General features: G+C 39.3%; 1 protein-coding gene across 5 annotated transcripts in view; it reads right to left on the reverse strand.

Annotated features, from left to right (window-relative positions):
- LOC126872425 (putative polypeptide N-acetylgalactosaminyltransferase 9) overlaps positions 1 to 25,597 on the reverse strand; it is a 292,111-nt gene that overhangs the window by 78,059 nt on the left and 188,455 nt on the right. For all 5 annotated transcript variants that reach the window (XM_050632373.1, XM_050632370.1, XM_050632369.1 and 2 more), the window contains 2 exons: positions 8,058 to 8,782; positions 5,625 to 5,823 (listed from right to left, as the gene is read on the reverse strand). In XM_050632373.1, coding sequence (XP_050488330.1) covers positions 5,625 to 5,823; positions 8,058 to 8,304 — 446 coding nt within the window. In that variant the 5' untranslated portion in view covers positions 8,305 to 8,782. The remainder of the gene's footprint in view (positions 1 to 5,624; positions 5,824 to 8,057; positions 8,783 to 25,597) is intronic.

Genomic DNA, 25,597 nt, shown 5'->3' on the forward strand with positions numbered 1-25,597 from the left:
TAAACTTTTACAACCGCAATGAAAGCGACTCTCGAACAGGGCAGCAGAAAATTGCGCATAAAGCTGGTGTCTTGACGGAATTATTGGCTTAATGTCGCAAAATGGAGAGTAGAAGAAGGATCATCTGCCTGCATTAAACAACGCTAACAACCGCTTCGCAACGATAACTTGCAACAGTGGAACACGAAGTACATAGGTCCTCGCGTAACAGACTCGAGAATTACGGTACGAACAATAAAAACTGTTCTTAGCAATGGCGAAATTACCGCTGGACGAGTCGTGTTCATAACTTCTCGTTAACCGAGTCAGCCATCTCTTTCTTTCCGTTCAGTCCCTTTCTGGCTAAATCCGCGTGTATCATTGCCAATTTTCTTTTCTCGTTGCGACGTCGCAAGGTAAAGAGGCGCGAGTCGACCTTAGAAAGAAAGAAGAAGGCAGAGAGAAAAAGAGAGATGTTGGTAATGGGACGAGCAACTTGTCATTCAAGAGAGAAAGTCTGCATGGCAAGCTCTACGCGATCCTATCACATGGCTGCAGTAATAAACAATTCCGAGAGTGGTAAACGTTATGAAACTCGAGTGAAGAAGATTGCTTTCGGTTGTCGCATCGCGTAAACGATGAATGTAATCGTAACTTTGATTATAACGTAAGGATAGTGAATATTACACTTTTATGCTGATGCAAGGCTATTTGAAGATTGAAGAAGGTTTAAGCTTTCGAGGGAAAAATTCAGAAAAAGTTTGAAAGCTTCGAGTTTTACGATAGACAGATACAATGAAAATTTTATTTTTACAATCGCAATATCTAAACCTTCCTTCTCTCTTTACGCCTCGGGAAATTTGAGAAATCTAATACGACAAAAATCGTACGATGCTGTATAATTGAAACAAGCAAAAGGACACGATGCCCCTGTGTACGCGAAGCAGATTTCAATTCTTCATTATTAGGCATTGAAAGGTAAGGTTAATCTTGTAAAAGCCCCCACTCCGCAAAAACTTCGCTTATCTCCTATCAATTATGATTGCATTAATTAGCAGAAGATCTCGAGAAAGTGTCTGATTAAATTAAGCACGACTTCGAGTCAATTATTTCACGGTGCAATTTCAATGAAAGTTTCGCGCCTTGTACTCTATTGTAATCGAATAATACCAACGAACATCTACGTTTTCTATGCGTCGATCGAACGATATTAATTGGCCAAGAAAAGAAAGAGGAGTTAAGAAAATAAAAAGAAATAAATCGTAATTTCATTTGAACTCATCCTCTCGTGACGATTCGCGGTTTGGTCTTTTTCAGCAGAAAATTCCATGTTTCTTTCTGGCCACCTCGCATATTTCTACTGTACTGCGGCAACCGCTGTTCCCTTGGCACGATGTAATTGAAATTAAAAAAAAAAGAAGAAAGAGAAAAGAGAAAGAAAGAGAGAGATACAGAACGAAAGAACGACGCGAGAAGATGGAACGAGTGGTACGGAAATTCGCAATTTTCTAGACGAACTCGCGTTTATTCCACGCTACGTCGAAACGTATATTGAAATTCAAAACAGTCGCGGCCATGAAACGAGTTTGTATAGATATCACGTAATTAACTATGGTATGTCGGTTTCGAGTTTTTGTCCGTTGTTCGTTTCTGCGTGAATTCCTCCACTTGTTTTTGCGGTAACTGGTTCGAAGAATGCTTGCATTCTGTATTTATATAAACGAAGTCCCCACACAGTGGAAATGTTTATTGGATATAAATTTTAAATTTCCGATGTGGCGTTTCTTTCATAGTTGACTATTGCGTTAATTATGAACGTAATTATGCTATTAAATTTATTGAATTTGTTTGTTACACTATGGAAATGAAGTATTATTCCGATTACCATACCGATTCCGCTTTATTAGTTTTTAATTTAATTTCATGTCGCCATGGACATATACAGTTGTCTACATAAGTGATCAAACACTCTTTAAAACAGAGTATCTTTTTTAAAATTGAAATAAACGGCTCGAGTTCTTTTCACAAGTTACAAGTTGCAAAATGACGAGTAAAAAAGTTTTAAAAAGGTCTCTCGCGTTATCTAGTAAACTAATCCTTCTAACTTCTCAGAAAGAAACTGAAAGAGCTATTCTGCTCTTAACGATGCTCGATCGGTTATGTGAGTAACTACAAATCGCAGACACGAGCTCACCAATAAAACAATTTCTCCACCTTTCCACTTTTCTTCAAATATCCGAAGATTCCTCGGGAAACTGACTATTTCACGATGGAAAGTCACTCGTATCGATTTTTAAGGCTTCGTCGCCGCTCCTTTTCCGAACACTCGTACGTTTTATTTACGAAAAGACCCTTTCGAGTTTGTTTTGCATAATTGAGGGAGTTGCTGGAGGAGCAGCGATAAACCCGTGTCCCGGTGACGAAGCGGGGATTCGTCTTTGAGCCTTAGCCGAGCCGTGAAATCAATTAAACGATCTGTTACAGATAAACTTTCTCTTCCTGTGACTTAATGAATATGTCGGTAGCTAGCTGATTGAATATTCACGAATCGTGCGGTCGCGGAAACGGGACCTTTTCAGGTGAATTTGTTCATTAATCGAGGTCGAGGTTGAATACATTTCGCTAGGTAGAAAGTATCGACGAGTGATAAGGGAGAGCATGCAAATTTTTAAATTATCACGCCTCCAAATTTCCTAATCTTCCGACTCGCAAATCTCTAAATTTATTAATTTTCAGTCACTCGAATCTTACAATCCCTGAATCCTCAAATTTTCAATTTTTTCATTTAGCAACTTTGAAACATTTAAACCGCGAAATTCTTCGTTTAGAAATAAAACGCGTTTCCTTCGTGACCTAACCCAAAAAGAGAATAAGCAAAATGTTGCTGTGAAAATCCCTTGCTACATTATGTACCCTAACCCACGCAAACGCTCAGTCTCATAAAACACAGAACACCGTATCTACCCTCGTTTCACCGCACGCTTCCAACTTCCCATCCCATATTACACTCCAAAAACCACGTTCTAGCACTTCACTGTCTCCATCCAAAAAACTTGACTTCGTGAAAATTTCATCGACTCGCTAATCGAGGTGGAACATTAGCGCGACCGTCGATTGGCTTAACGGTATGCAACGGGCTGCAAATCAGGGCCACCTGTTCGCCGACAGCAGCGTACTCTCTTCGTTACTTCTGTTTGAAACCGTTTGGCTTAGTTTGAGGCAGCGGTGTCCTGCGCCAATGGCCGTTCGCGAACTTCGCCCACGTGTCCTGATAATGTCGGTTAATATCATGTAAATTGTAATTAATATTCATGGAGTTAATTCGCCGCCGCCTGCGAGCACCGCCACGAGCCACCCAACTTTTACCGAGAATTTACGATCGCCGCGGAACATATTTCGGTAGGGGACCCCACCGGTTCTGATCGTCGCGCAGATAAACCTACGTACCCAGTAGGCTCCCTGCTTTGCAAAATAAATCGTCCGGTCGAGTTACGAGATTTATGGCGGAATTATGAAGAACGATCCCACACGACGCTTCGTGGAATCCACTTCGAAAGCGATAAATCGCCCGGTGGTTTTTGATGTTTCGTCAAATCTCGATATAGACGATTCTATACCTTTCCGACTGTGATGTACGGATCTCACGTACCACGAGGACGTTTCCTGTTCGCCGATTGACGCCTCGATATTATGGAATGGGAACTGTTTCGCTATAGATAAACGTCTAAATCTTCCTTCCCTATCTTTTATTTCCTTTTCTCGGATTTCGTTCTCTTTTAGTTTCTAAGATGTCTTTCGAGTAATTTAATAGCTCTTGTGTTAGTTTATTATCTATCAGATTGTATTTTATAGTGGCTTTTTCACATCGAAGAGGCGGAGATAAGTGATTTTTACGCGTTTTATACTAATTTTGGAAATAAAAACTCGGCTCTTTTTAAACTGTGCGGTTCGTCTTACAAATTAATTTAGCATCTAATAAAATAAATTTTGCTTAGGATCGCGTTCAATTGAATCTGCAAATAATCATTCGTCTCGGTTATCGTCTCATTACGCGCTTCTATGCGACAAATTAGTCAGCAAATTACAATTACGATTCACTTAAACTTGCAATCTATGTTGTTCGTTCAGCTGCGTCTCTGAAAATGCTTTCCACGCGCCAACGAATAAGTAATTCTCGCAATTTGTTAACAAGAAGTTGCAATAACGTCTCGTTACGAGGACGTCTCGAAACATACAAATGGACAGGAGAAGGCTACCCTCTTTTCCTCGGGACGCGAATAAGGCGCGACGTACATGTACTTTCCTTTTATTACGTTATTCAACTCCCGAAAAACCTTGGAGAATCCTTTTCGTATTTCATTCGGACCGTCGCGTAGGAGAAAAGTTTGCGCAATGGTAAAATACGATGTCTGACATAGCTCGAACTAAAACGTATTGCTGGCTAATTTAATTAAATAATAACGAAGGAACAACTTTAATCCCGTTGCGTTCGTCCGCGTTAAATTATCTCGTGTTTTCCGAGATTCCCTCGACTGGCACCGCGCTCCCTTTGGGACACGACTGTAATTTTAAGATCCGTTGAAATATTAAGGAAACGAAAACTCTGTTGGTCCGACTTGTCCGCCAAGAATTCAACAATAATACGTCGTTGAAGTTAATTCCATTATCGGATTATTTTCCTCGAGGTTCTATCAGATGTAATTTGTTATTTAATTTCGGAATTTATATCTTACTACATCTTTCCACTGTCGTCACTGTCAACTGATTATACGCTTGTCGTTAGTGAATTGAGAAATGGAAAAATGAGTCCACGCGGTGAAATTAATGTTATGAAAAAATTGTGTTGTTTGCGGCAATTATGAACGTATTTCCGAGATCACGTGGAGTCTTAGAGCTCGATATTTATAGTATCTCCGATATTATCTTCTAAGCGGATCAATTCTGTTATTGTTTGTTATTGTCAGGAGACGAAGTTCTTAAATGGGACGAGATTCTTTCTATAAAGAAAATTCTTTTAAGAAACGAGAGCGTAAGAAGCGAATACTCCAAAAGATCTTCACTAAGATGTCACAAGGACGTTTCGTTCCAGAATTAAAAATGCTAAACCTTGCCTAACCAAAATCTAACTAAATTTTCAAAGAGCCTTCGTTTCTCAAATACAAATTAACACCCTACATCTTTTTCATACCCTTACGAACAAACATAAAAGAGATCCTTTTTGGTAAATACATATCTCCTTATCAGTTTATTAACATGTGATGCGACTAATTTCAATAAAATGTTATCGTCGAGTTACTTGTATTTATTGGATGTACACCGTCGCAAACTTTATGAGCCATTACAAAATATTATTCCTATAAATCCACGAAATTTACAGAATAACTTTTTCCTTACCATGTACTCTGCTCTATATCACGAAGACACGCAGTATTAAAAATCACCATAAAAAATTCAATCTTAATAAATTTCACTCGAGGATAGTAAAATATATTGTACTACGATCCTCGGAAATATACTAAAACACGGTATCGCTTCTTTCTGTAATTTCCAATATTTTTTATGTTGTAACAAACGTATGGAATACACGTTGCAAAAAATATTGCAATGGTTGGAAGAAAATTAACATGCAGAATGGTTCGACTCACCATGGATCCCGGGGGTCAGGCAGTGTTCTATGAACGGAAATCAGGTCGCTAACGTACTGATTGAACGCGTTGTTTAGCCACCCGTCGTCGACGAGCTTTTTAGTTTCGGCAGTCAAATTCGTTGGCAAAATTACGGGTCTTCCCATCTCTCCAGGCGCGCTCGGATCTTGTTCCCGGGGAGCAACAAGCACACCGCCGCCTGAAAAACAAAGAAAACACGGTAAAATAATAATTCAGCAAATAACTTTTTCCTGTTAGCGAGATGAGAACGAACTGCAGGTTCGAAACAAAGGTTTGTGCTTTTAACAATTTTCTAAAAATTCCTACGACCTATTTCCTTCGGAAGATTTTTAGCTCCCATAAGCGTAGAAGAGGAAGTTTTGTCTTACAAATTTTGAAATTAATACTGATTTGTTCTGCGTGGCTTTCGTGTGAAATTGTAATACCAGCTCTTGCAGATTCGTGTTCTAAATGAGTCTAATAACTCTGCGAGTAGTAATAATTCCGAAACTTGTCTGTAGCTCATTAACAAGATAAATTAATTCGTCCATTTCAGACAGCGTTCTCGGCATGAAATTTCTACCTCGATGTGGGGAAAGTGTCGCTAGTCAATTAATGAGGCAAATTACTTAAACTTTCCTTGCACATTGAAATCCAAATTTTACACTAGAAAATCACACGTATCTGTTATTTAATACAATACGATGATATACAATTACCTGATTCATTAATATCTTCAAGGAGACGGTCGATGCCAATGAAAATAATCAAAGACAATCGATATACGAAAAACTCAACCAATAAAACTACGATACAATGAAACAACCCTTAACAACCTTAAATATATAAACAAATTTATTCCTTAAAAAAGAAAAAAAATGTAGTTGATACTTATCCCAGTACTAGCTTGGCTCGTTCACCCATCGATTCCGAAACGAAATCATCGCCCAAGCGCAATTTCCAGTTCGCGCGAGCAGCGACACACGGCAAACGAAGGAAATACAAAAACGAGAGCAAAGGGGGTGGTCGATGCAGAGACGAGGGTAAAAAACGGAAGACGATGTGAATTGAATTTTCAGAACGTATCTCGAGTCCGTGGCTGTCTCTTTCCCTAAGAGCTTTCCGGCACAAACTCGACTTTTATTTTTCTGCGTCATATTGGCAGCCAGGGCATCGGTAAAATGGCGGCAGTACGGGGCTCGAGAGTTCACCCAGTTTCTCCTCGCGCCGCCTTGCCCTCGTCCTGGAAATAATTTCATCCTGGCCGAGCGAGCCAGGCCCCGGTGTGCGCGATGCGGCAATAAAGAGCACGACAAATTGCTTTAGAGCAGCGTGCAGGCCGCTACGAACTTCGCCGCAGTGAAACTACCCTCGTGCATCAACCTCCCTCCCATCTTTTCCTTCGGCTCTCTTTCGAAATTCCGGTTGCAACCTTTTGTACGTCGGCCGTTCTTTGTTCCGACTGAATGCCGCCAAGGGACCCAGAAAAGATACAGCTCTTTTTATCCTTGAGTTATATTTGCGACGATAATTTCACGACGCAAGGAGGTAATACTAGCCAGATAGAGTTTGGTACGGATGACGGTGGATGGAAGATTCGATAAAAGATAGGAGGTGTCTAGGAAGAAAATAAGTATGTTTAAATATGATTAAAAGAAGAAAGGCGGGGGGAAAGGAGAGAAACTGCGAAGAGAAGGTTTGAGAAACGACAGGAACAGGAATTATGCGTGTACGAGTTTGGAATGCTACGCATTGCCAAGACTATACGAAGATGAAGAGAAGGTTCGTAATAACAGAGGAATAAACGATGTTAGACATTGAAAACGAAGAATTGACGAAGGAACTGTAGCATCGAGCGAAAGGGTGCGCGTTCGGTCAAGAATTATAGCCAATTTTGTTCATCATCGTGATGCGCAATTAAAGAATATAGAACCGATAGACATTTACGCACTAGTGGTATGTGTATGACGTTATCTTACGACGAGTATGACGATACTTAAACGGTTTCGCGACGCGTGAAGAGATTTACAGAGAGACAGCGATTTAACTGGACCCTTCCGAGGTATGATTGGATTTCTACTGAGGTACGATCGGAATTCTCCGAGGTATGACTGAGATTCTCCGAGGTACGATTGTGATTCAGCCAAAAATGCGCTATTTCAGTATCCTTAATACCTTGTATCTTTCTTTACATTGCGTATTGTAGTCTTGGAAGGTGACCGAGGTGTAGTGTCACCAGGGGATGCGCGTATATGGCGTTATAACACTCAACAGGAATCTGAAGGTTTGAAATTCCTCGCCAAGCATTCCTCTCCTAAACCAAACCCTGACCTACGTTCCACTCCATTAAACTCTTTATTTTTCCCTGATCTCTTTTAATAATAATAATAAATCTCTTCCATCCCATCTTTGCATAAACAAGCGATTAATTACCTTGCTCCGGGCCGGCTTGAACTTTTGCCTTGGGCTGCGCGTTGAACGGCGTCTCTTTCCTGAGAGCCGCTGCTGCCGGTACAAAACCATTGGCCATTTGAGGCGCCGCGACGCCGGACGGTGCCAAGCCTTGTACAGCTGCGTTGGCACGGTCCTCCGTGTACAGGAGGAAGCACACGGTAACCCAGACCGCCGTGGCTAGAATGGCCACTTTCAACCACAGTGATCTCCTCCTGGGGAAACCCATGCTTGACTCTCAGCTTATGGACCTGGGCCTGTTTAGCTCTATCCACAGCTCTTCTTCACCTGCTATACCTTCGTTGTTCGAGCACGGTTCGATTAAAGATCGCTGTTCAGCCGGCTCGAGAGGTCGCGTTACCTCAGCAACATCCTCTCACTCTGTTCTATCTTGTTTTCTTCCAAGTTTTCTTGGTTACGAAGAGAAGGGGTGGTTTCTTCCGACAGGTCGGTTTAATTGTTTGTTAACTCGGTGTAAGGTTTATAGGAAGGTTTAATTAAGACAGAATATGACGAAGAGTTTCGTCGATCACGCTCCATCGACATTTGATATGCCTTGAACGAGGCAGAAACATCGCTGAGCCTCCATATTGCTTTGATATGCTTTGTTAGTTTGGTCGATGTTTGTGGTCGTTCGATAGAGACGATATGAGCTGATATGTATGTTCTCTGGTTGGATTCCTTCGGATATCACCGCATAGTTTCACCTGAAACATAAAACAGCAATTAATTAGTGGAATATTCGGAAGATTTAGGTTGGATCTGAAATACAGTTTAAACGTGAATCTTTGTTATAAATGGTTCCGGATTATTCAGACGAAATATTAATTCCACAATTATTATTCGGTAAAGCTAGTGTGAAATATCGATTTCTCTGCGTGCAGTGAAATAGGAACGTATTAGGTCAGACATCTTAAAGAGGAAACTAAGGCGGCGGTAACGGAATAGGAAACATGTTTGGCAAATAAAATTGTCTAGCAAAGAATAAAACACGATTCCGAGAAAGAACTGGGTATTTTGTTCAACTTCCTGTTTTCCTGTGTTATTTAGTAATCGATTCCCTCTACAATTATCGGCCTTTCGTTAGCCTGCCTTTATTTAACGTGGGAAATCTTAACGAGACGTTCGATCACGCAATTGTTCGCGTTCTCTCGCTATGTGTAAAATAGAATAATGCAATGAACAATCTTGATTAAATCGGAGAAAGTGAAAGATACGTATCTCTATTTGAAAATTAGATCGTTTAACAAATTTTTCTTTACTCACGATGCAATACGAATAAAATATCGTTCGGAAAGGAGATTGTATTGATAATTAAAAAATTATTTCCGCTGTTTCAATTAAACACCGCGAATGAGCAAATCTCATCGACCTGAACAACTATTTATGTTTTAACATTTAATTGGAAGATAATTTACCGACAAGGTGAAATCCAATTTTAATGTGTATTTCAATGATTTCTCACTTCGTACTTTCTGCAAATTCGATAAGCGATTTAACAGTGACGCGTCGTTAAAATAGCAAGTTTCAAGGGATTGATAAAGTATCCTCGAAACAGGGTTACGCAGTGGAACACGATAAGAAGTACAAACTCGATTAATCAGTCGTCTCACGTTGAAACTTTTATTAATTCAGTTAAAATCTGGCTGATGGAGAAACTTGCTTCCTTACGAACTTTCGACCTTAATTAACGCAAAAATCAGCAATTTGTATTTTCGAGGCTCGCGAAGGGACGAGATAGGATCGACGACAGATTAGAAAGACTTAATAGAACGTCTCGCATCGAAGAAGATTTACTACGACAAAACCGTGAACGCCACGAAATATTTACTAAAGACATATTTGCGGTGTAGTAAAGCAACGTGTGGAAGGAGATACACCCATAAATTAACTTACTCGAAGTAATTGAGTAATACATCACCCGGCCGGGATTTCATTAACCAAAGTAAATCATCCAAGGAAATTTCGTTTGCGGTGAAACTTTTGATTATACTATGGCAACAGGCGTTTGAGAGTATACCAATTCAGCTTAACGAATTTAATTAATCAACAACAAAGCTTGAAAACGCTCTTCAAACGATTCCCTCGCACGAAAAAGTTACAACAGTGTTACGACATTCTTCTACATATTATTGACGGAAAGCTGTCAGAACATTTACTAACGTTTAGTATACATCCTTTTAATTTCTATGTACTTTATCATAAATGTATTATTTCGTTAACACAATTAAGATATTAAACTAGGTAAAGATTGATAGAATTTTTCAATGAGTGGATTGAATTGATATCTTAATACTTGTGGCTGACGGAGTAGGTTAATTTTCCGACTGGACAGCTCAGAAATTAATTATTCTCCGATTCGATTAATTATTCAGTATTATTTTAATCTATATATTTACTTTTTACTCTACTTTAGTATTATTAAATAATTACCATCGTTTAAGTTTTCAACAGCTAACCACGTCGATTCAAGTTTCTATTACGTAATTATTTTCCATTTTCTACATAAGCTAGCAACGGGGTTTCTAAATAGATCTTCGTTCCTAAATAGAAATAGAAATTCGTTCCCGAGTTCCATTTGGAATCATCCGATTGCATCCTAATACGATCGTTGATCGATCAGTGTTCCAAGTCATTCGATTCGATTTAATCATAAATAGACTTCTGACTTATTCCATCCATTCGTCCATTAATATCGAATATTGGAGGCGATAGAAGACGATAATATGCTCGAAGGCTCGTCTAAACCTAAACGAAATCCAGCGGAAGGGCGTGTAAGCCCCAGGCGATTCCACCTTGGTGGAACGAAATTGTTTCATTCCGCGGCTCGTTACGCGGATAATACGCGACTAGTCGCGTCAGCAATGAGATTAAATTCCGCTTCATAGGGTGCCCGAGAGACGGGCAATTTTGTTGGCGTATTTCAATTAAACAAGCCCGGGTGATCACACGACTGAATTACGAATTTCTCGGCGACGACGCAACTCGCGTCCCACGAGCGGATGCGCGCGAATCCTGATGCACCTACGAATACAGTGTCGTGTTAACAAGGTTTTGCAAGTTTAATGCGTATCAGATGCGAGTCGCGGGCGCAATCGTGCGATAATTTTACGATCAGGATCCAGATCGTTCTTGAAGTGTCTTGCAAGACCATCGGACGAGTTCCGAGAGGATTTCAAAGAAACGAAGAATGAAAGTTTCATGGAAAACAATGTTTTGTTTATCAAAATATTATTTATCGATAAAGTATAACGAGATTTGTTTGTTACGATATATTGATTTTATAATTTTAGGATATCTATTTGGAATATTTATTTAAATATATAATATTTCTTCGATCACCGAAATATCGTGAAAATGATCGATCGTGAAAATGGACGGATATCATAATTAATCATAATAGTATATTCCTTTGTGCTGTGAAATGTGGTCGTTTTATTGAAATCCATGACATTTCCCCGAGGAATTTAATTAGTTTGAATGATCACGTACGAATGACGACAATTTGGCTTTCATTTTGACATGGCACGCGAATGTTTTGATCTTTCGTATAAACTTTAATACTCGCAGTAGTCCTTTTATCTTGCATTCCTTCTTCTCGTCGTTCTTTACACAAGCAAATGTACGTAATAGAAAAATTACGTAGTATCGACGAATTTCATCGTATTTCGTGCAAATGGAACACATTGTATTTCGCGTGTTGAACATAACAGCATGCGACGTTTAATTAGAACGGGACGATAGAAAAGCGTGCTCTGCCTTCAGCGAATCCCTCTAATCGATACGTGATTTAGCGTTCGCATGTGAAATATTAGAATAGCAGCCTGACCTACTTTAACCGTCTATGAGACATAGGAGAACATGGTTACAATGAGCTTACACGATTTCGCGTTATACGACAAGGAGGAATAGACCCTCTTTAATCGAGCATTATATCCGACTGATGGCTCCTCCGTATTTAACGTCGATACTGTGTTTGTGAATTCTTACACGTAAATAATCTTAACATCGAAAATTAATACCAAAAATTTTGAAAAAAAGTTGCTTTGGTAGTTCTGGTATTGAACCTCATTCGATTTGTTAATCGCTCGTTATTAAAATCAGGAATTATAATTAAACATCTGATAGATCGTAACTTCTTCTACTGAAAAAGAAGAAAGGCAAGAATGGCTAGATTCTTCTAATGGAAAGATTTATCTGCTTATTGAAATAACATCAACATATTAATTAATGGATCACAGAAAGTAAGTATCCGTAAAGCGAACGAGAATCACGACTTGTTGCAAATAAAAAATAGACGTTGGCAATGTTAATGAAATTCCCTTTCCTTGTACAAATTTTCCAATCGCGACGATATTATTCTGTGTTGTAAATCGATTACTTTCCAAAGAATCGTCGGCGAGATACTGGCCTGAAGAGCAATTTCGGCGCGGAGTAATCATTTCCTTTCTCTGTTTTCAAACTCTCTGCCGCGGTTACGCAGCCCTGCTGAGAGACAGGGAGACGCATATCGCGACACGAATCAGAATTGTTCGCGATAAGCGGCCGTGTTTGCGGCTCGCCGGGAAAACTTTCGCGGTGCACGCAATCTCAGAAATTGTCTGAAGTCGTCGTAGTCGTCGACCGACTATATCGTATCGGGGGATCGAGCGCAGAATTCGAGATAGTTACACACGACGGGACGATGAAAGTGAGGTCTGAGAGGAGCGGTGAAAAGGAAAGATCCTCGAAGCGAAAAGCTTCGCAAGAAAGCTCGCTTCGAGCCGCGACTATATGCGTGTGCACGTTCGATGCGGTTCCAAGGATTTGCGAAAAGGCAATGGGCGTCTTCTCGATGTATCTGGATGACCGGGTGAACGAAGACAGGTTGAATATGTTTCTGGAATTCTAGGCGTGATTGTTGCTGCTTTACTGGTAGAATATGTACAGCGAATTCCTTTGGAGATGGAAATATGACGAAGAACAGGAAATTGGCAGAAGCTTTTTATAGAAAAAAATCTACAGCTATACAGCGTGCAATTGCATACAGTGGCTACAGAAAGTATTTGTACGCTATATTCGTTTGTAGAAGGTGATACGTAACTGATAGTACAGTTGCGTACAGAGCGATCGTAGATGAAAAAATAAATGGAAAATTTCTGAGGAAATCGAGTTTGAAAATTTATCAAGTATGTTTAAACCTGGCTAAGTAAGTTGTACGTGTAAAAATAAATCTTGAATTTAGACGCGCGTGATACGTTTTCAAATTTATTTTGCTAAATAAAGCATCTTGCGAAAAGCATTTATTCTATATTTACTCGTGTTCGGCCCGAAATTAGTCAAATTTAAGTATGTTAATATATCACTTTTCCTCGTACGTTCTCCCCATACCCAGTACGTTCGAGTAGAATTAAAGATATTGCTACCACGTGTCTCAGTAGTAGATTGTTACATTTAGATTTCGAAGGTTCAGTAAAAGATGATTAAGTGGCAACGTTAACTATTTTCGAGTAAATGTATCATAATGGAACTTGTGCGTGATGCAAGGCAGGTAATTCCTGACGTATCAACGATGTTGGTTTACATCAGACTGTGGTATTACCATTAGATTTATAGTAGGCAATTTAGAACATCTCACGATATTAAGTTGTAATCTTCATTACACATATATTACTCTATCTCAGAACAAAGTCTTTTCCAACTATATTCCTTTAACGGCGTCCAAAACACACGAGATGCATACACACAGTGGAAATTCACTTACTCCCTTTCTTTCACAAACACACATCAATATCCTCTTCTATCGCAAACCCAGAGACTTCACGAACTTCAGAAAACTCAGGAAACGCCACGTACCGAGGGACCATTATCCACGGCGTATTTCCAGCCAGTCAAAAGAAAACAATTTCTATCCAGTTACATCGATCGAGGATTTTCCTCGAGCCGTCCACGTGGAAAAACCCTTCCTCTCTTTCTTTCTCAGACGCGTGAAGTGTCGTCGATGGTAACGGCCACTAAAAACCGAACGAACCACTTCGCCACGTACGTTTCTGGCAGTCGTTCGTTCGTTCTAACAGACACTTTTCCCTCCCTGGCAGACACGTGTGGCTACTCCAGACACAACGGTTCCCTCCATTTTACCGGAAAATGGGGGTGTCGCCAGCCGTGGACGAAGGAACGAGGTGGCTTGCGACGAGAAATCGTTCCGTCCGATTGTTGACAATATAATAATCCCACGGTTGGAGACCAATCGTTTGCACTTCGATCGGCTGCCATTGTGTTCGCGGATATATACGTTGGATACTTGGCCGATTCTTCATAAATTGAGCTTTATCGATGGAATTTTGACCAAACGAACCGAATAAACGCGCTAGCGATGCTGAGGACGAAACGTTTATCGTCGTTCGATACAGTTTGTGGTCGATATTGGCTTAGTTTCAAGAAATACAGATCTTTTCGAAGTATATCAGTTTGGAAAATCTTGGATGGGAATTCTTGTCTTTTTTTTTTTTTTTTTTTAGAACCTTAGGTTTTTCTACAAGAAACTGAAAGATCTTCGTGAATTTATGCGATTTCGAGTCTAGGAGAGTTTGTAAGAATCTTAATCTATGGAATTTGAATTTTTGGAAGACAATTTTAAAAATTTCAGATTCCTGTGAAATTTTAACACTTTACATCTGAACACTCGACAATTGCAATAGATTTATAGCGCGATATTTAATCGGCTAAGCCTAAAATTAACGGCATGTGAATATTATTATCGCATTTTGTTATTAAGTTAATTGTAAACGGCACGATTATAATAATTTACGCGTATGTAACGGGGGATACATGGGAGTGATAGCAATTAATTATTTGTAATGGAGGTAACGTTGACTGCCCTGTTTTTGTGCTTGGAGTTAATCGCGTGTAAATTGAAATGTACGCGATTATGTGATAAAGTTACTCGTAGGTTAATTTTCAATCACATAACTATTCATTTATTAAATATCCTATAGCAACAGAATCGAAATTACCTATTTCAAACGACCGTGCTACGTATTATCGTACCGTATTAAATATCATATTTCATTTTCAGAGCATTAGACTCTAATCAGCCTGTTATCCTACTCGCAATACCTTATATCGAGACTTACAAAATTGCTCGATTTCAAAATCGTATTATCGATCGAAATAATATCGAATTATTTTCAACGTTCGAAAGCTCGATGCTTCGAAAATTCAAAGTTCAAATTCTATTGCATTGTCATTCAATAAATATCTGAGATTAAGAATTCGACGAGGAGTATAGTTACCTAAAATCTTCGGCGAACCGAATGTGTGAAATTAGGTCGCTTCTCACCCTCGCAACAAAATAATCAGTTCTACCAATCTCTATTTCCATAAGCCTGTATTTCACGACAATTGTCAGCATTTCTCTCCACCATTTCGCATAGATCCGTGTACACACCTCCTGGCGAGCCGCAACTTTAGGAACTGCACCGAATCGATCCTGTTAACCGCGTTTCCTTGTAAACACCGACAACCGGTTCCTGGCTGGTGAACCAGTCACGCGAAGAAAAGGATTTTCACCGGTGAATTTCCAGAACGGCAAGCGTGAGATTACATTTTCGAAAGTTTGTATTTCCAGCTTTTTATTCTATTTCGCTCTTTTCTATTCCATTTATTGCCGCAGTCCCTTCCATGTTTCGCTGGGTTACTTTGCGCCGCCACACCCAGGATAACATCTCGGTCGCGTGTCCCTGTTTATTCGCCTTCCACTTTCAACAAGGGATTTTCAACCCTTGTTAAAGCCACGCTGTAATGGACAGACACACTTGCCGCCTTCGAGAGCTTCCATTTCGAAACGCCACAATGTTCTCGATTCTAGCTGGTATCGATATCGGAGCGAATGCCAGGAATCGAGATATTTTCGAATTTACAGGTAGTTTCGTTGCCGAGTAAGTCGGAGAGGGAAGTTGGATCTCGAAATTTGTTCGATGGTATGCCGTGTGCTACTCTTTCCAAGCCTCTGCGCTCTAAGAAGTTTTTGATACGTATGGCAAAGCTGCTATATATTCTTACAGAGAAACTTTCGCTTTGAAAGTTTTACTTCTTCAAAGGTAACGTCTTATTCCTTCCCATCTTTTATCGACAGAGACAAAACTGAATAATAATTTTCACACCAACGGTTATTACGACATGTAGAGATGCAAATTGCACTCGCAATGGAGTTGCACGCTTTCGGTTGTGATGCAAATTAACTGTGTCGTCGTACTGGCGTGAATGAAGTTATGGTTCGCGTTACGACACCAGCGTAAAAGGTTAAGTGGTCAGAAGAGAAATTGAAAATCTACCGTCAGAAATATAAAACGACCGTAAGTCAAACATGACAAGATAACAATAACCACAAAATATTCTTCTACGTTTTCCTTCTACATCAACCATTTCCCCTCTCTAAACGTACTTTCTCCGTGTCAGACAGCTATTTCTTAAAAAGAAGAAGAAAAAAAGAACTCCAGCAACGTTGCTGCAGAAGCGTATCCAGCTCCCGAAATGAAACGTTCGCGGTCCAATTGCGAGTTTCTCAAACTTGAAATCCTGTCGGTTGGAAACGCGAGACATTCTCGCAACAACGGAACGCGGGGCAATCGAACGGAGCGGTCCGAGTCGCTAAGAAAATAAGTCGATGCTGCCTTCGGCAGTCTGAGCACGGGAAGAGAAAGAAAGGGCAAAGAAAGTCGTGGGAAGAGACAAGCGTAGGAAAGAAAAAACAAAGCGAAACGAAAGATTTCGAATCTGCATGAAACTCGGTGTAAGGCAGATTGGAAAAACAATCGGGAACGTTCGAGAGGGAAGCGCTAAAACGCGCGTGCAACAGCTCCGACAGTAGTCGAGACAGAGGATGAAAGTAAATCGAGACTTTTCTTTTACTCCGAATAGGAAAAGAGAGAGAGAGAGACGAGTGACTCGTCTCTTTATTCGTAGCTCGTGCCTTAAGCCTCCTCTTTGTACCCTGTGTTTCTCTTCTGTTTCCGTTTCTGCTCCCTAATTTGAGGAAAGTTCGCGAAACGAGGGTCAATATTGTTCTTTTTACACGCGTGCTAAAAGTTTCCTTCCTCCCTTTCGCTTCCAGGTTCCGGGGCGAACAAGAGATGGCCACTTGTGTCCCTTCTTTCGAATAATGGAGTTAACGAGCGTGAATGTTTTCGCTGAGACTTCGCAACGCTTTTTATTGTCAATTTCCTTCTTTCCACGAGTATTTTATATACGAACAATTTCTGGTAACGCGGTGATTCTTTATCCTTTTTTTTTTTTTTTTTTTTTTTGTAGGCTAGTTCTTCACACCGGACATGACTATTTCGAAAAAAACACTTTTTTAAAGATTCGATGGCATAGGTAGATACAGAAATGAAAACGAACGATACAATTCCAACTTTGAGGGATATTGGTATATATGGCTATACGTGTCGCGTTCAGGTTTTTCGTTTTTTGTTTCAGAGGTCACGTACGTAATCCTTTCTTTTTTTTTTTTTTTGTTTTAGTTTCCTTCTCAAATGATTTTTTACGCTTGTTTCACGCCATTTCTAAATTTGTATTAAATAAAGTAGGGATAAAAAAGAGCAGATTATTTTTAGTTTTAAAAGTTTCATTCGTCAAAAGGATTATTACGACTACCTTTTAATAGCGAAGAATGGAATATATTTGAACTTCTAATATTTCCAAAATTCGTGTTTTGAAGATAAAATTGATCGTGTTTAAAAATATGGTGGGACAAAACTTTTTCAAATAAAACACGAAAATAAAATGTGTTTTATTTACTTTACAGCTACGCAGGGTGAAAAGCGTCAGACTTGTGCAAACAACCGGGAATTCGTTGGAATATTTATTTAAATTCTGAGTAGTTCACGATCGAATGATTTTCGTGTTAAATATTTGCCACTCTACTATCGACACTAAACGTAATTGCTTGGTGTGTTATATTTATTCTGTTAAAAATACGAATGTTTTAGTACGTATTTGCATTCAGTGCCATTATTTTATCAGTCAATCCGTTTCTATTACGATCTAGTTGTTATGAATCCTCGATGTATGAAATACATTTCCATAAATAAGGAATTTTTCATTCAATTTTCATTAAATTATCCGTATACTACCGATTAACGATTTTATTAAACTTATAACTAAAGGACTTTATAACTTTGCAGATTGCAAAGAACAAGAACGATTGTTTCGCTGTTTCTTACCGCGTACTTTATGCAAACATGATCCATGATCCTACAGAGAAAGAGAGAAAAAGAGACGTAAAGCTGCGTAAAGCTTCGCTTCGAAAATGGAAACTTTATTAACGAAGAGTTATTGAACGCTATTTGTTCCTATCGGAATGTTCTAGCGTGAAAACTATGGTCTCTTGAGCTTTCGGAAAAATAAAAAAAATGGAATTAAACGAAATTGTAACAGCTACGCTTTTAAAACATTCATTTAGATCTCGTTGAATTCGAAGCTTTTTTTAACTTAAATTTAGGAAATTAACCGTATGACCACTGTTCGGACATATTTCCTAATTAAACGTTTTTGAAAGGATGAGAAATATTCAACATGGATACTATTTCGAAATTATGTCCGTGCTTTATCGTTTCAATTTCAGGGATATTTATAGTACTTTATGAAGCAAAGAAATTTTTACATACTTAAGAAATAATATTTCAGTGTCTCGTTTTGACGAGTGCATAAAAAATTCATTAATCACCGCGACTGTCATTTTCATATTATGATGTTCATTTAACGATGCAAAAGACTTTCTATGTTCGTCGACTGCATGAAATTGCGTCATCGAATCAGTGAGAGTTTTAACGATGACTAATCTCAGGTGACACTGGCCCATTAATATCAAAGTTGCGTCAATACATTATTTCGATCCTAATTATTTTTCAATAAATTTACATGATCGTTATAGCAATCTTTAAAGTGCGTATTTCATAAACATCACTGATAATTATTACCTTATATTAATATTAATTACACATTATATCGCATACAACATTATCACGAAATTAATGACTAATAATAATATTAAAATTTTCATTCCGCTTTCAAAAGCTTGATATCGAATCAAGGGAAATTAATTCAGTGCGATAATTGATCTAAAATATTCAAATACATCTCCTAAATGTAATATCAATTTTACAAAACTTATTATTATGTCCACTTGATGTATAATTATTCTCTCTACTAATGCCACGTATGTCGATGTCGTGTACGTTTTATTATTAAAATATTATCCAGGAAAAATTAAACTTCTTGCCATTTGTCAAAAAGAACACGAACCTTCTGGTAAATTTACGTGGTTCTGGAATCACTGTACGGCCCGTAATCCCGAACACCCTGAATAAATTGCAAAAGAAAGATAATACGAGTTGGTTTGGCCATTTTTGCATATTGAAATTTATACACGGCGCGGTAAACTTTATTCGAACGATATGTAAATGGCAATATGTTTCGTTTCTCTGGACTCTGCAGATAGATTTCGTTCTGGTCTCGTTTATTTCGTATTAAATGAATTTAATTCACGTTAGGTAACCGTATAACTGAAGTAATTTCATTGCTTCGGAATCGTTAACAAACACGAATTAATAATCGTTGCCGTTCTTTGTTACGTTCAGTCGATTTTAACCAAATAAAATAATACACAAATCGGTGCATTATGTTCATGAAATAACGCGTCAAACGATAATAAAAACCTGACGTGATTTAATTCCCAGCAATTCTGTCCGTGTCTGATTACAACGATATTCTTCTATCAACCCGGTTATATTTCGAATTCGTATTAAAAACACGTACATATTATTTATACGCAAATTTTCAAAAATTGCATCCTCGTGAAAACGTAGAACGTATTTTCAAAGGATTTTTATCCTCGTTCGATTCACAAATAAATTTTATAAGTCTTATGAGTCATATTCCCGCTAATATTAAAAATTATTTGAAAATACCCAAGCTTCTTCCTCGTAGAAGCCGAAACGGTAGTTTCGAAACGATTCCGTCAAACTGTAATTACATTTTCTAGTTCAGCTTAGATTCTCCATTTATATTAAAAACGACTGTCTTCGGATATCTGAGAAATTTTCGAAAATTCAGTGTGTACTTATAGAAGCGCGGGAAGTGTTCAAAGTGTCGTTCAATTAAAAGTATTATTTGGAAATTCGATAGCTTTGTACGATCCTTCATATGGTCGGAACACGTTTCCTCTATCCTTCGTACGGTAATGAATTTTTAATTTAGAGCCACGTATTTTTTTCTTTCTCTTTCCTTTTTTATTCTTCTTTGCAATATACTGCGACCAGGCTAACTTCGTATCCTCCTCGGCTAAAAACGAGCAGCCATTTAATCAACTTTCGCGATGCTCGTACGATTTTGCTTTGCCTTTCGAAATCGCGCCTCCTTTTACCTGGACCTGTCTGCACACGTATAAAACGTAATTCGTAATAAAAAAAGCAAATTGCACCGGAGAATTTCTGCCCTTTCGCGTGTACAAAGGGACACAGTCTCGTCCCCGTTCATTTTGCCAATATTCAATCGCTTTCTCGACTAATAAAATCGCTATTTCGCTTTTCCACCGGTTCCTTCGTTTTATTAGAGATATTGTAATGTAAGAAGATCAAAGAATACTCATTCCAACAGCAATTCGTTTCTTTCTGCGGTTGCTTTTGCGTAGTTTGATCTTCGCATCGGTGTATCTGATAAAATAATTCTGAAATAGTTGTTATATCGATGCAATAAGGATTGAAATTCCTGTCCGGTTTTTGTATTGTACTTTTCGATAAGTACGAAGTACAGTATACTCGTTCTCTTTTTCCAAATTCTCTTTCCACGTGAAGAACTCGTCACACAAATTTTTCATTTTGCAGAGAATATGAATATAGAAGCTAGAATCAGAAATTAATATTTCCTGTATATCGAATATTTCAGTAAGAACTCAAACAATCGATTAGACGAAATGTCAAAAGAGTATTCCTGCCACATTGAATGTTAAAGAGAGAAAGAAGAAAAAGCCAAAGCATTAAATTTTTGAATTTGTCTCCCTGTTTAAAACAACATTCCAGTTTTTCATCGCGAAATTTCGCGATACTTCTCTACTCATTCGGGCTACTATAAGCTAGAACAGCAATTCTTCCTTCGTTTACTAGCTGAAGCTCGAGATTTCGCGTTTGATGCACGCGGAAATGCTTCCGCGTGGCCTAAAAGAGACAACTGGTGTCTATATAATCGGCATGAGAACGGTTTTACGGTAATCTCGGGGAAATGTGGACATTAAACGCCCTCTCGGCGAGAATGAAGAACGGTGGCTCATATACCGACGGGCAATAAAGAGTTAACACGGTAACCGCTAATGGAATAATGGACACTCCAAGCGTGCACACAACCCTGGACCATCGCCAAATACGTACTTTCCTTCCACTATAAACGCCCGGCTAGCCTTTTTCGTTCCATCCCCTTTTCGTATAATTTCTAATTCCACTTGCACTCTTAGTTACACTGCAAATTTTCGTGTACGCGATGGTGAAAACTAGGATGTGATGTATTATGTTGGTTACTTAATTTAATGTTACGTAGTTTGTGAAATCCAGAGGGTTTACTATGATTATTCGTATGATGACGTTGCTCGAGTTCAATTATAGAATTAATAACGATCGAGACACGAAACTTTTCATTCGTATAGTTTTCAAAACGTTCGAATGAATTATTTGTTCGCCAGATGTTACCAACTGCGGATGCAGGTTGAAAAAGATGAAAGTTAAGCAAATTCCACTCCTCTTATATACGTGTTTCGCTCGAACTCGCATACTTTCTTCGAATTATATAAACACCGAAAGTCCACAGCAAACGATAAACAGTGGCAAAATTGACAGAGTCGCGATTTTTATTCCTACTAGAAATCTTCGCTTCTGACATTTACACCGCTTTTCAGCTCTCTCGGATGTAAGTTATTTCAATCTTCCAGATGTAAATGAACCGCGTTTCTTTCAAGCTCGATATCACGCAAGTAGCGGTAACAAAAATTTCATTCCCGAAATATCCATTTCCGTTCGAAATCTGATCCAAAATTCGCGTTTTCTGTTTTCCCCGATTTATCGCTGACTGCCATCTGAGACGATATAATGCCGGGGAATTAAAGTAACGTTTCATCAAGTCGGACAGCCGAGCGTGGCTGATTCCACGGCAAACGTTTGCCTATCGCGAGAGTCCTGATTTTAAGCGGGGGATCAAGAGGCTTGTGTGCGGAGCAACGCGGAAATTCCAGTGAAAATGGGCGTGCGTGAGAAATCACGTGCTGCAGGGCCGGGTCATGGGTCACGAGGCCATCGACAAGAAGTCTTTACGTTAATTTTAAGCTCCTTTGCCGACACGTACCGCCTTCGCTTCGGTCCCGAAAATTTCCACTTTCATGATTACGACTCTTTTAAGGAACGATGCAGCCGGTTTTCGATTAGGCTGATACGACTGCGGTAAAACATGGCTTAGCTTAATTATTTCGAGTGGCGATTACGAATAGTTTGGTTTCGGAACGAAGCTTTTGATCGACTCAAACGAGCTACCGATCGTGATTTTATGTGGACTTAGCAGGCTTACAGAAATTGGGATTCAATGGAGATTTATACGCGTGCGCTTCAAGTTGGAATGTGCTTTTAAATGCGGTGCTAATGTTTATTTAAAGGCAGAATGAGCAGAATAGCTGAGCCACTTATTCATCCCCAGTGGTATTTTGTTGGAAGCCATGGATAATTATATGGTTTTATTTAGCTTTTCAAGCAAGTCCATTGTCTATATCATATTTTATTCAAAAAGTTTTTTTAATTTTCTCATCAAAGGATTCGAAATCAATTACAAAAAATTCCATAGACGTTGTCGATGATTATGAAAGTCGCCTAAGTGAAAAAGTCTTCCAAAGTGGTAGAAATCGAACCGTGGCTTGATCGTTGCATCGTTAAAACACAGATAAAAAGAAATTTTATGGAAAAACGTCTCACGATTGTTTTCGAAAGAAATATAAAAAGCGTGGAGAACGATGCTGCCGAATAGAACTGTGAACCACTCGGTTAAGAACGTAGGATTCTCCAGAAGAAACAGCTCGAATGGCCCGCACCCACTTAATTGCCAGCTCGTACGATCCGCATAGCCTTGTCATAATATGTCGCTATTAACTGTTACCGAGACGCCACGGTGCCAATAAGATAAACGGTCCATTGGGGAAGAATATTGTCTTACATCATCGATTTATTATTATTTCACCATTATAAGCTTTGAATAATAAAAATACTCCCGTGGCGTGCTGAGCGAAACGTGTGATTTCGGCGTGGCAGTCAATCTGTCAAGCAGAATACAGTCTATGCGTTGAACGCGAAGCTTTAAATATCACTTAGGCCACTTTCATAATTATCGGCACAAGTGTACGGAATTCTTCCAAGCTTAGTAACAAGCTTTTACTCTGCCACGAAATTTTTGCAAAAGTCGCTCTCCTCTAAAATATCTGCAACACTGTGATGAAAAAATTTACGAATCAAACGTCGATCGCGAAGAATATCTCCGAAATTCAGGAATCAATTACCTCCTAACGAGTTTACCATCCTTTTAAACGCAAACCCTCCTCCAAACCAACCCTAGTCTTGTAATAAAAAATTAGCGAATCAAACATCGATCATCAAAAACCCGTACGTCGAAAAACCTCTACAAATTCCGCAATCAACGCGCGCACCTCTGAAATCTCATTTACACGGTAACGGTCAGAGGGAAATCCCATGGAACGAGGTGGGCAAACATTGTGCCGTAACGAGCGAAATTAGCGGCGAGCAGCAGACGCCGGAAAGAGAGAAACGGCGACTTCGACTTGGAAAGTTTCGCCAAGGTGCGACGACTGTTTCACGAGAGGCGATGGAGAGCATCGCGGGACTGTCTGCGGCCGCGACGATGACGACACGACGCGGTTAATCGAATCTTCACCCGCGGGACGATTCGAGCTCGATTTCACAGGCCGTCGACGCGAACCTCCTCCGAGAGACGACGCTAATGAATTTTCGTCGAATTAACGCCGCGCATCGTGGCGTGAACGCTGACTGGCAAAGGAGAGAACGTACACATCGCGATGAAACGTGCCTTCATGGACGAAATTTCGCCTATCAAAGGATGCACCTGCTACGTTTATTGGATCAGTGTAATTAACGCCATTTCCAACCTCGCGATATCGGTGGAAATTGGGAAATCAAGCGAGAACATTTGCGTTTTACTTCAGAATGCGCTTTCAGATTGAACCGAGTGGTAGTTGTTTACTGACGTTTGTTTCGATCATATTACTAAAGAATAAAGCGAGAATGTTTCACGAAAATAAATTCAAGCCACCGATGAACATTTTTAGCCTAAGTGATTATTATTCTGAGCCACTCGCGCAGATAAATACAATCCCAAAACTATATCTATACGTGTAGTGTTTGAAATATCGAGTGTCCGAAAAGATCGGGACAAAACTTATACTGCGTCTTAATGAGATCAAGTAAATTTATGCTTTATCCTGTGAAAATGAAACGTAGAATCTCGTAAGAAAACCTCATTGGAAGATAAGACACGTGCAAATACTTTTTCTAGACACTGTACATTTATGACAAATAATATAAATGGATCTACCAAAAGCATCGAACTTAAAACACATCAGCCATCAAACTCACCCCACGAAAGTTCCTAGCCCGTAAAACCTTCGTCCATTTCTTAAAGCCTCAAACTCCAAGCACCCACTTTCAACCAACGATTCGCAATGGAATTGAAAAGCCTCGCCTCCCCACGGGCTTCTCACGGCGTTTCTTTTCCATCAGAGAGGTCGTCGCGGTAATTTCGCGAACGTGACGCCGCGTGGAGGAGGGAACGAACGAGATATTCGATGCGAAACAAAATTGTGCTCCATGGGAAGAATTTGATAGCGACGACACCTGACGATCGGACGAAAAACACGAGGAATCGGGTAAGAATCGCGGTGGGACTGCTCGTCGTTGGCTCAACGTCAACCGTTTTGATTACTCGCGAGACAACCACGGTCCCAAACGTGATTCGAACGCGAAATCGAATTCGTCGAATTTACGACGGCTGTTTCGCTGTCGATCGTCGCTCGAATTTGCCTCGGCGATCGAAAAAAACGCATTGCATTCGATACCATCGCGAAATTAAACATTCTGTTCGTTCCATTAACTTGATTCTATCTCGTGTACCTTTTAATGTTTTATTCTGTTCGAACACGTTCAAAAGTAACAAGGAAAATGTTAATCTAAAAGGAAACAAATGGATGCTGACTAAAATTGTCGTAAAATGTAATTTATATACTTGCATACTATATATATATTTTTCTTGCTGATACTTTAAGATCTTTGAATTTTACTTTTGATTCTACGCGTACTTAAGGAGAGGTTGAGAACCACTGCGACTCACCTTATCGCGAATCTCTTTGTACAGAAAATTTTCAGAAATCTCGGATACACAACGGTAAACGAGAACGATAACGGCGTCAAGAAAACAAAGTAATT

This window comes from Bombus huntii, chromosome 13, assembly GCF_024542735.1.
Source record: "Bombus huntii isolate Logan2020A chromosome 13, iyBomHunt1.1, whole genome shotgun sequence".
Lineage (NCBI taxonomy): Eukaryota > Metazoa > Arthropoda > Insecta > Hymenoptera > Apidae > Bombus > Bombus huntii.